General features: G+C 34.7%; 2 protein-coding genes across 2 annotated transcripts; both read right to left on the bottom strand.

Moving 5' to 3' along the window:
- Positions 1–68: 68 nt before the first annotated feature.
- On the bottom strand, positions 69–4302 carry LOC143560454 (alpha-L-arabinofuranosidase 1-like). The gene is made up of 17 exons (XM_077048754.1): positions 4111–4302; positions 3956–4010; positions 3633–3835; positions 3442–3563; positions 3216–3363; positions 2698–2767; positions 2345–2490; positions 2213–2258; positions 2070–2122; positions 1822–1966; positions 1610–1728; positions 1292–1363; positions 1098–1201; positions 898–963; positions 608–803; positions 388–534; positions 69–303 (listed from the first exon to the last, which is right to left on the bottom strand). Exons 1-17 carry the CDS (start codon positions 4300–4302, stop codon positions 145–147), a joined length of 2043 nt encoding a protein of 680 aa, XP_076904869.1. The 3' UTR covers positions 69–144.
- A 2103-nt stretch (positions 4303–6405) lies between these two features.
- LOC143560435 (14 kDa zinc-binding protein) lies at positions 6406–8525 on the bottom strand. Its single transcript, XM_077048736.1, has 5 exons — positions 8410–8525; positions 7908–7965; positions 7685–7774; positions 7451–7568; positions 6406–6644 (listed from the first exon to the last, which is right to left on the bottom strand). Exons 1-5 carry the CDS (start codon positions 8517–8519, stop codon positions 6577–6579), a joined length of 444 nt encoding a protein of 147 aa, XP_076904851.1. The 5' UTR covers positions 8520–8525; the 3' UTR covers positions 6406–6576.
- Between the last annotated feature and the right edge of the window lie 2988 nt (positions 8526–11513).

The following is an 11513-nucleotide window of genomic DNA, read 5'->3' as shown; positions in this document are numbered from 1 at the left end:
CTCCCTTTAATGTCTTTAATCTTTGACAAAACTCAGCAGCATACAAGAGGCCACCACAAACACCAAGATTGACAAATGCATACTTTTATTTATATCCATTATGCATGTCACAGTTACATTTCATTTTGTGAATGATATACACTTTTATATTGATGATGCATAAGACATATCAGTTTCTGTATTGATCCATGCATTATTATTCTTAGACGATATTAACAGGTCGAAAGAAGACAAAGAATTTGGAGACAGCGTGACATTGATGTCATTCTTATATTTCTTAAGTACACTTTTAACCGGCAAAACCTGCACGCGTAACATTGTCAAGAAAGTTACCTACCTGTGACTAGTAAATACATAGAGAAAAATGAGTATATAAATATTAAATACCTTGGTTGGATTTTGGAATGAATTCTCATCATTAACATTTGTGGAGGTGAGCACAGTCGTTGACGACTTAGAATAATCGATTAACCGAGAATCGAACCCTTTAAAAGTTATCTTCAAATTCACTTTGTTGCTACCATAATTTACTGCCTGAAAATATTATTTCAAAAGTATTCTCAGCAATCAAATAATCTTTCATTAGAGAAAAGATGGTTTACTTTACCTTAACTCTAAAATATGTTTTGTTATCTACAGGATTCTCGAACCAAATAGCGGATGCCACAAGCGAACTTGATGAATCGGTGAGTGTCGAATCAAGAAGAGTTGCACCATTTGACTCTGAGAAAAATTGTTGCATCCAATAACTTGGTGTCCCGTAAGTCCAATAAGAATCAAACACTATGGCATCTGGCCTAAATCTGAAAATAATCAAATATGAAATAAGTTTCAGTCACTAGAAGTTTAGTAGGTATAATAGAAGTCTAGTAAAAAAAATAAGAAAAAAAAACATACCCCTTATTACTAGGTGTATTAGCATTCAAAAACAAAGGTGCATTGCTTGCCAGACCCACAACATCACTGCAAAAAAAAAAAAAAAAAAAAAAAAAAAAAAAAAAAAGAAGAACATTATAACACTAAGATTTTGATGAAGTGAGAAACACATGTGACATATATTTTTTTAATATAAATAATATAAAAACTGGATGACAGACCAATTCTTCTCTATGCCCATAAGAAATCCAGCTTGTGCTAATGCTGCTAGAAGGTTTCCTAAACGAGCATCGCCATAAGTCACAGCATACTCACTTACAAAAGCCTGAAATCATTGAGTGTCGCAACTAACTTTTTTTGCGGTTTTTGTTCGGGTTTATATAAAATAAATCATTTGGAATATGAATTTGCAAACCTTTGGACCGGTGCGTGATGTGAGATCAAATTTATGAGCCATAGAAAACATCGTCTTCGCATCAGCATAAAGCTAACAAGAAAAAACAGAAATCTTTATCAAATCCAATTCTTTTTGAAATTACAATATCAAGTAGAGGTGGAAATATGGATGCGTCGGGCAGGTTGTGTAACGGGTCAATATAGGTCAGTCAGGTTGAGTTGACCCAAAACATTTTTGTACAAAACATGAATATTTTTTATAAAATAATCAATTGTGACAAATAACTATATTATTAAAATAGATCGATTAATTAAAAATTTTAACAAAGAATCTTACATGATAATCATACAGATCTGCAGGGTGATCCAGTTTTGTGTTTGATCCATCACAGTTAGAGACCACTTTAATGTCCGGATAAGCTTCTTTTATAGCATCATAGAACTTGAGGTAATTTTCTGACCAAAATATAAAAACACAACCATTTTTAAACCGAGAGTAGTCAAATGGTTCCCAGTATGAGCAATATAAAAAAAACTACTAAAGCATACCACGGTAACCGCCCCTTGAACAATCTTGATTCCCGATAGAAACATGTTTTAAGTTAAACGGTTCGGTGTGACCCATATCGGCCCGAAGAGTCCCCCATGTAGAATTGGGATCACCTCTTGCAAATTCAATGCCATCAAGGACATCCTGAATAAAAAATAATAATAACAATAATACTACTAATAATAGTAAACCTCTTATGAATACTGTAAATATTAATGTACGTTATAGAAAACGACAAAGAACATGCCTGCACCAAAAGTTTAATGTTGGATGGATTGACCGCTTGTTCTAGGCTGAATCCTATAAATTATGGAAACGAGGATTAACCGTCATTAAAGATCAGAATTATATATAAAGTATTGTAAGTTTTGACATGTTATATTAGTTTACCACTGCTGAATACCCATATTGGTGATGCATTTAAGTCCTCTGCCAACTGTAACAATACCAGATATTTAAAACAAATGTGAAAGATAATATATCATGAAATGTTTAGTGTTTAACAAACATGACTCATGTAACCTGGAGAAACTCGAAGAACCCAAGACCATCATCGGTCCAGTAGGCCCATACGTCATTCATATGACCGGGCCTCTCTTCCCAAGGGCCCACGGTATCCTTCCACCAATATGCATTTATTAAAGATCTTCCTTTAGCAAAATCGCCACCTAATTTACAACATGTAATATCAATACATCATAGATTAGTATTATTAGACTTTTTTAGGAATGGCAATTTCCAGCCATTTATTTATGAACGGTTTTATTTGGGTTAAGTTTTGTCTTTAACGTGTCAAATGTATCAAATAGAAAAAATTCAAAAGGAAACGGGTTGAGAATCATTTTAAAAAGTTCTATATAAAAAAATATATTTACCTGGAAACCTGATAAATCCGGGCTTTAAATCTGCAACCATCTTAAAAAGATCTTTTCGGAAACCATGCCCCTGGTCCAAAAAAAAGTTAAATTAATAAAGTTTATCCTACGCGCATGTGTGTCCTATGCACGTATGTGTGTAAACTTGACTAAAAGATGCTAAATGTCATGTTCATATGCGATAAAAATAAAATGTAAATAAAAAGTACTATTAAAAAGGTTATGCCTATAGACTTTGACGAGATTATAAACAAAGAAGGTAGTCAAATTAGTTATGATTAAGACCTCGCTTAGTTATAATATAACATAAGTGCTATATTATCATAATACTATTGTCATGTATTTTAGCTAGCTGTTCTTATAATTGAAAAAAAAAACCCCACAAATTAAACATTGGCGGCATATTATTGAAACAATATAAACCAAACAGAAGCAAATGGCATGCATTCTTACATAAGAAATGCATTAAATATCGTGTACAAAAGCATGTGAAAACAGGGGGGGGACATAATATATACCTTGTATGTATCAGTAGGCATTAGAGAAACTTGATCAAGCCAAACGGTTCCTTTTCTGTTTGTTTTAAACTCTAGTCTTGAATTATGATTAGTTGCATTTGCTTTCAACGCAATTTCCACCTTTGTCCAGTTTGAAACATCGGTAGCTCTTCAAGAACAATTATTAAAATAGTTAAATATGATTCCCGCTTAAATCCTATAAATTTTATCAATTATTAATACTCACGTGATGTTTGCAGAAGCTAGTGTTTGCCCTCCAGTTGAGTTGGTTAATGACACTGTAATATTTACTGAATCTAATGAACGAATATACAAAACTAACTTGTATGTTTCCCCCTTTTCAATATTCTGCAAACGTTTAAGAAAATATTATGTATGCAAAAGTAAGATTATTAAAAAAATATGATTATTTCTTACCATTCCCCAATATCCAGGATTATATATACCGACCCCGCCAGCTGGACAATCGCTGATGTCACAAAGCACCTCCATTCGGAGTGCAATGGGATTTTTTTTAAAGCATGAAGAAAAATCGGTCACTACTCGTATTAACGAGTAATCCCCGATAACTGACCAAGGTTCAATGAGGGCTGGCGAATGAAGTCCACCAGCTTCAAAGCCTAAAGTTTTAAAATTCAAAGTTTCATGAGAACACGTTATCTTAACGATAAAGATTCATTTGATCTTTACTTTGTTTAGCAAGAATGTTTTTCTGTTTGAAGAAAATATGAAAATATTACCTCTGTTGCTTACTAACTCTGCCCACAAACCGCCTGCACCGGCATTGTTGATCTCCTATGACATAGAAAACCATTAACATTAAAAGTAGTAGCAGTAGCAGCAGCAGCAGTAGCAGCAGCAGCAAAGGTTAAACTAACGGTTAAAAAACATGTACCTCAAAGGAAACACCAAACAGATTTTGTGGCATCTTTTTTGTGGATCCTTGAGAAGCGTTTACAAGCAGTAACGCGTTTGTATCGAGTAAAGTCGATGTGCATTGAATAAAAGAAGAAAATCCAATAAGAAGCACAAGTATGAGAGCTTGAATTATATTATTATTAGAAGCCATTACTTCTTTGATGAACATTGAATACCTTCAAGTGGCCTGTTATAAGTTACAACAATTTGGAAACTAATATAATTATGATAACACAAAACAATACAATGAATCAATGATAATCAAGATCTTTGAGTTAAAACTAGTTATGAAGTTGTATGCAATGAATAAGTGATCAAAACATTATTAACTCTAGTGATCAAAAAGTCAACCTTGTACTTTGGACATCAGAAGAAAATATTTACCTTAGAAGAAGTTGACCGGAAGTTGGATGTTTGAATATTATCACCGGAAAATTATAAACATTAAGAGGGTTAATTAAAATAATTGAGGTGGTATTTGTCTTTGCTTATACGTAAGCAAACCTTATCCGTTTATTTATTTTATGGGTAGACTTGAAAGCATCAACAAGTTAGTTATTCGACCCCACCAACCACTTGTCTTTTCAACAAATATGTATTTGTTTTAATAAGTTTCTTGATGATTTTGATGACACATGAGCCTAGTGTGGAGAATTATTATTTTGGCACTTTTTATTATAAATGGGTGGGTTTTAAAACTTATGATAACACGTCTTCTTTTTTTCTTGAACTTTTTCATTAATGGTTTTGCCGTAGTCTTGAGTTGAACAGAAATTTAATGGTTTAACTTGAATAGTTGAGTCAAACAGAAGATGCCCAAACCAAAAGTTAGCGACATTTTTTATTTGTTAGTTTACTAATAAGTTAATTTGTAATTGTTTATATTACTAGCAATTTACCATTGTAGCTAGAGGTGAAAAAAAAACCCAAACCCGGAACCGGGTTTTTTATACCCGGGTTTTTAATACCCGACCTTACACGGGATAGAGCATGCATTTTAGTACCAAAACTTATACCCGGAACCGGACCCGATTTATACAGGTAATACCTGAAAACCAAAACCGGTTCCATACCCGAAACCGGGTTTTTCGAATATCCGATCTATACTCGAAATTACCAGAAAAATAGCCTTAAAAAGTGCAACCCCTTAAGAATTCAATCTATACCCGGAAAAAAGCAAAAAAAAAATAAAAAAATAATAATAAAAAAATAATAAGGTTTTTTCAATACCCAGAAATAGGGTATTCAAATACCCGGTTCTATACCCGTCCCGAACCTGATGCATAGCGTATGGTTTTTAGAGATAATACCCGAACCCGAACCCGACTCAGATGTTGCCAATACTCGCTCATACCCGAACCCGATTCCATTCCAGGAACCGGGTATTTGAAAAACCCGATTTGGGCACCTCTAATTGTAGCTGTCGAGAGCCATAAATCAACGATTAAGCTTTGTCATCCTAGCCATAGTTATCAAATGCGATAAGCGCTAGAAAGCGTTGAGGCTTTTCCTAGCGCCCAGAATAAAAGCGCAAAAAAAAGCGCCCGATTTAAAAAAAACGCACATTAAAAAAACAAAATTTTAACTAAAGTAGAACATATTAATAAGAAAAAAAAGATTCGTTCTTGAAACAGTTCATAGTATTTAGTCATGTTTATCATAATTTGATATATAAAATAATAATAGTTATAACTATTATTATTTTATATATCAAATTATGATAAACATGACTAAATACTAAACAACATACATAGTGTTATAATGATAAACATGACTAAATACTAAACAACATATATTGTTGTGTTATTTATAAAAAAACTAAGTTATAAATATAAGAAAAAGGAATTAAAACGTATAGAAATTTTTATATTATTAAATTATAAACTAGTTGAACTCTTAAATAGTGGAGTTTTAGTTTTATTTGAGAATAGGAAGAGGTTGAGCCTTAAATCATGGGAGCTTTAACTTTTACCTGAGAATAGGAAGAGGTGGGTTAAATGTCATTTAATAAATAACACGCATACCATTTGAGAATAGTTACATGTCAGCGCTTTTAATAGCGATGCATTAAAATCGCAATTAATTCGCTTCGCCCATTAAATGCGCTTAGGCGCCAAAAACGACCGCTTTTAACAACTATGATCCTAGCTAACAGAAAACATTGCAAAACCTTCAACCCCTAAAAAGAGTTCTAATGAAACAGTAAAAGAGCATACAAATCACAAAGAACCATACTCGCAGCCTAGCATTATTATTGATATGATATAGGATGTGTGTTTGCCAACAATACCATCAGTTGAAAAAGCATGCCATTGTTCAATCTTTAAGATAGACCCAACCCACAAACATACATAGTTCAGTACTTAAGTTCACAAGTTTCACATTAAACTAGAAAAGGCATGATCAGTAACTGCTAGGCTTTGAGTTGTTGACCAAGTGCAGATTAGCCAGGCGGCCAGTTCATTTGTCGTCCCCCGAGTAGGTGAACATGAATGTGGTAAACAGATTGACCTGCCAAAAAAGACATTGTAAATTAAGCATACACCCAACCCACCAAAGCAATGTTATATGCATACACACATATATAAAGAGAGATGTTCAATAAAGAACCAACTTAAGTAAGAAAGTTCATAACACTTGTATCAGTTCTCATTGTAGTTCTTAACTTAAAATTAGTTCTACAGGACTCACTTGCTCTCTCTAGATATGTACATTGTTCGATACAATCAATACAAAACCAATATTTAGTAGAAAATCAAAGTGAACATGAATGTGGTAAACAGATTGGTATGCCAAAAAAACACTGTAAACGAAAATGCACAAGGACATGTTCATTCCTCTAACCAATATTAAGTACAAAACTTAAGACTTGTAAATAGTACTTTAAACATATAGTTGGAAAGACTAAGAGAGCCAGTTATGCGTTTACATAGCCACCTTATCTATCACAATTAAAGCAATAGGTTACTGTCTGTGTAGTTCTCAAGTTAAAATTGGTTATGTATGACCCCAAGCAGAAGTGTTTATGGTTATACATAGTAGAGAACTGTATAAACCAAGTTTAAGTAGAGAACTGTATAAACACACGTATTTATTGCTTCAACTAACTGTGATGCAGAAGGTAACCACATAACCGCGTCTCTTTTCTTTATCTCTCCAACAATCCCACTGTATCCGATAAGCACTACGTACAAGTGCTTATGCAGTTCTCACAGTTCTCTACGTCAAATTATGTATGTATAAACATGCCCCAGTGTGTGTGTTTGTGTGTAGAGAAAGACAGACAGAGAGAGAGGGAGAGAGAGAGGTATGCATACATCCATTGGGTCCATCATTGATGACAACTCTATATCCTTCTTCAAGACCTTCTTGCTTTGCTACAACCTTTGCAGTGTAGAGAAGATGACCAAGAATCTCAGTATGCCTCTCCTCGGCCTACAACATCACAAAAAAAGTATATCAATTTACAAAAAACCAAGTAGATTTATCATGTGAAATGATGATAAATCATGACAAATATACGAGTATGCGTGAATATACAACTTAATTACCTTAGAAAGACCGGTCAAGCCATCCTTAACTTTTGGAATAAGCAAAATGTGTGTTGGTGCTTGAGGAGAAATATCCCGGAATGCAAGAACCTGCCAACAAGAAACATAAAACAATATACAATAAAGATCATAGACTTATACTGTGACTTATACTTAATCATAGGATACAGCATATTAGTTGACGATAAAAGACCTTAACAAAGTGGAAACAGTAAAATGCTACCTTATCATCCTCGTAAACAACGTTTGCCGGGATTTCCTTGTTAATTATCTTGTCAAAACTTCAAAATAAACAAAGAAAGATAACCTTTTCAGAAGAATATAAAAAACCAAGGATATCGAAAACTATTAAACACACAAGTATAAACAATGAAGTCAGCTCTAAGAACAAGACCGAGGGCAAACGCAATAGGCAATATAAAGTGATAGGGTAACTTCTAAGTTCTAACAATATAAAACTATTATACATCATATGCTTAGATTTCCATTAGCATCAGTTAATTATGTTATTATTTGTAAGCCCTAAATATGAAAAGCATATTTAGAATCGATAAATATAATTCATCCCTATTCATGAAAATCTAGGGCTAAAAAACACTAGACACTGATCTAATTGGATGTAACAAAAGAAATGTTAAGAAATTATTAATATACAGTAGATTGTAAAAAAAAGGAGGTTAATTAATAATAATAATCAGGTAGCATGAGTAGACTAGAGAAGATACATAGTGGGAGAATCGGATGGAACGGCGGCAAGAGCGGCGTCTTTCTCCGACGACATCGCAGCAGCAGAAGAACAAATGTGAGAAGTGAGTACTTCCTGCCGCTTGCTCATCCCTCTGTATATGCGACATCTTTTTTTCGAATGGTGGCTTTCTTTAAAGGCTAAATGAGCACACCTCTCGAGCGAGAGCCCCAGCCGTCTCACTCGGGCCAAGACTATGTTGTCTTAACCGGATTCACGCTTGGCATCCGAGTTTGGCTAGGCATTCCACGGGAAATTTCGAGCCCCCTGCTACTTGACTGGAGTTTCCTCACTCTAATAGAAACATATGTCGCCATTCGGATTCGAACCTGAGCGGCCCAATGACATCAAGTTCTAACCTTCACTTGGCTGGCCATCTGGGCAAGCCCAGATGGTTTTAACATATTTTTTAAGGATTATTCATACCCTAAATATTTTGTAAATAATATAACACAAATCACTTGTTTGTTTTGGCAAGTGGCGTAGTCAGGAAGTTTTTTCCACGGGTTCGGAAAATTTCGAGGGACGGACGACCGATTATTTACTTTAGATTTGGGCTTTTTACAGGTTCGATGTCAAAATACACTAACATATAACTCTAAAACAAAATTTAGTACGGGTTTGGCCGAACCCGTTCCCTAAAGCTGTCTGCGCCCCTAGTTTTGGCGCATAAATTCTAAGTCACTAGTTCTTATTTTTCCTCTCGACATTTAAGTTGTATTAAATCCTCTCTGTGCATTAGTAATAAAATTGTTTTAATGCATTTTAGATTTTAGAAGTTATCATGAGTCAAGGACCGGAACAATCCAAACTGAATAAGGTGAAAAATGAGGGTTGAGGACCAAATGGGTAGGTAGGTAGGTCTTGGGTTTATCTAATAATTCAAGTTGGTTTTGTATATTGGTCGGAAAAGACCGACAACAGTTTTCATACTTGTTCAGTTACAGTGTCCGATGATGAAGGGGCAACACCCTGGATGGATGGTCCAAATGGAGCGGGTTGGTTATAATGACACATCAGATTTGGATAAAGGAAACTAAATACAACCTAAAAACAAGATGCATCTAAGTTAACGTGTGAAAAGATATGGGTATAAAAGGTATCATAAATTGAATGGGATTGGTGTGTTGAACAAGAAGATTAAGAACCAAATGGTTCATGACAAGAGTGATCAAGACAAAAATAGGTTTTTTGTCGATCGATTACAAGCAATAAGATAAGAATGTGAAGAATATTTATCAAATGATTGATACTTCGCACAACTTAGAAGACTATATATATATATATACACACACATTCAAGCAACGAAGAAGGAGCTAAGGAAACTTCAATCAATCATGCGAACAAAGAAAGTTATCAAATCAAATCGTTGAGTGTCGGTAGAGTTGGCGTAGGATGTGGCACTATGAGGATTGTCTTGTATAGCAGAATAAGAAAAGGATATGGGTGGCCCAATTCCACGAGACCCCAACGTGAACGGTAAGGCCTAACGCACACAAAAGCTTATAATCATAAAAGAAACAAACCAAAATGAGAAAATAATAAAAATGAATTATGACATTGAAAGTATGTATATTTTTAACAAATGATACTAATTGAGTACATGAATCGACTTATAGGACAAAGGAGTGATGCATGACTCGGAATCCCTAACAAACCAAGGACCACATGACAAATCATGATAGCGACTATTTCAGAAGGGAACCAAAAAAGTAAAGAATCAAAATATATAAATAGGTCATCTGTCAATTAAGATGAGCTAAACCCAATTATATTGGCATCATACTCTCTCACCATTGTCTGCTCTTAAAATATGGAGAAATCTGCATTTTGTCTCCCTAGTTTATATCGACGTTTGATGGGTTTACCCCTGAAAAAGATTTTGCGAAGTTTGGACCCCTATGTTTCTCCGGCGGGTTCCACTGACTCATACCGTCAGTTGACCCGCCGTTGACCCGTTAAAAAAAGGGAAATTACTATGTTACCCCTGATTCCTTTATAACTAAGCGATCTACCCTCTTTCCCTTTATGTTACCATCTCCGGCGATTCCCTCTACCCTGTAATATTTCATTATCCGGCGACCGATTGACGGATTTCTCAATCCAAGTCAAGTCAATTCTCCTCGGGTTCACCTTCGAAGCCTTGCCGTGCAAATGAGCTTTGTGTGAGATGTTCATGTGGTGCCGCGACATGTTACCGGATATCCAGAACCGATGTAAACCCGGGGCGTCGATTCTTGTGCTGTGTAAGTTTTAATTACTCACGAATTAGGGTTCTAGTATGTTAATCGATGATGATTTGGTCTGTCGTGTTGCTTAGGTCAATTTTAGGGGTAATTGTTCTAATATGTGAATCAAATTAGGGTTGTTTGTTTGATGATATATTTAGTCCGTTACAGAAGGGGAGTTGTGGATGGCTAAAATGGGCTGATGATCCCACATGCCCTAGTTGTGAAAAGATAATTCAAGCAATGGTGAAGATGATGAACAAGAAAGATGATTTTGCAAGAATGAAAACAAAGAAGTAACAAGCTTGAAGATGTTGCTAGGAATTAGTTGGTTTTTGTTCTTCGTTTATGTGTGTTTTTATTGATTAGCTGTTAACATTGTCTTTGTAGTATGGGATAATGTAATCTTTGTTGTTGTTATTTTGGTTTATGTTAAATTTTAGAGCTTCTTGTTTCATCTATTTACTTTAAATTTGTGTTCCACATTATTAGTCATGTTGCAGCCATGATGAAACTGAGAATGTTGAGTTAGGGAAGGATGATGAGAATGTTCAGTTTGACCAAGACAAAAGTCAAATGGAAGACAAGGAATATTAATTGGGTGAAGATGAGTTGATGGCTTATTTAGTGCAAGAAGATGACTTATTTAGAACAAGTGAAGAACATGAAATGGATCCTGGTGATGATTATTGTTAGGGCACGGAAATTTGACACTGTGGATACGTTATCCTGACATATGTTCTTGGATCAGTTATCCTTAGACAGATCCTGCCGGGATCAGTGGTCCTTAGTACTTGGTATTATTAACAATTGTTTCTTGTGTGTAGGTTGTTATTTAATAAGTATAACGGCTCCA

Source organism: Bidens hawaiensis, unplaced genomic scaffold (assembly GCF_021521415.1).
Source record: "Bidens hawaiensis isolate Kalapana, Puna unplaced genomic scaffold, B.hawaiensis_p1.1 tig00020332_1, whole genome shotgun sequence".
Lineage (NCBI taxonomy): Eukaryota > Viridiplantae > Streptophyta > Magnoliopsida > Asterales > Asteraceae > Bidens > Bidens hawaiensis.
This window is presented reverse-complemented; position numbering and strand designations above follow the sequence as displayed.

Bases quoted from the DNA above. Each gene is read 5' to 3' on its own strand.
- LOC143560454 (XM_077048754.1), bottom strand. From the start codon at position 4,302: ATGTTCATCAAAGAAGTAATGGCTTCTAATAATAATATAATTCAAGCT. The intron at 3,364-3,441 runs GTGAGTATTAAT...TTGTTCTTGAAG, and splicing joins CTAGCTTCTGCAAACATCAC to AGCTACCGATGTTTCAAACT. The intron at 2,123-2,212 runs GTAAACTAATAT...CATAATTTATAG, and splicing joins AATATGGGTATTCAGCAGTG to GATTCAGCCTAGAACAAGCG.
- LOC143560435 (XM_077048736.1), bottom strand. From the start codon at position 8,519: ATGAGCAAGCGGCAGGAAGTACTCACTTCTCACATTTGTTCTTCTGCT. The intron at 7,775-7,907 runs GTAGCATTTTAC...TCTTGTTGGCAG, and splicing joins TTGTTTACGAGGATGATAAG to GTTCTTGCATTCCGGGATAT. The intron at 7,569-7,684 runs GTAATTAAGTTG...GTGATGTTGTAG, and splicing joins GCTTGACCGGTCTTTCTAAG to GCCGAGGAGAGGCATACTGA.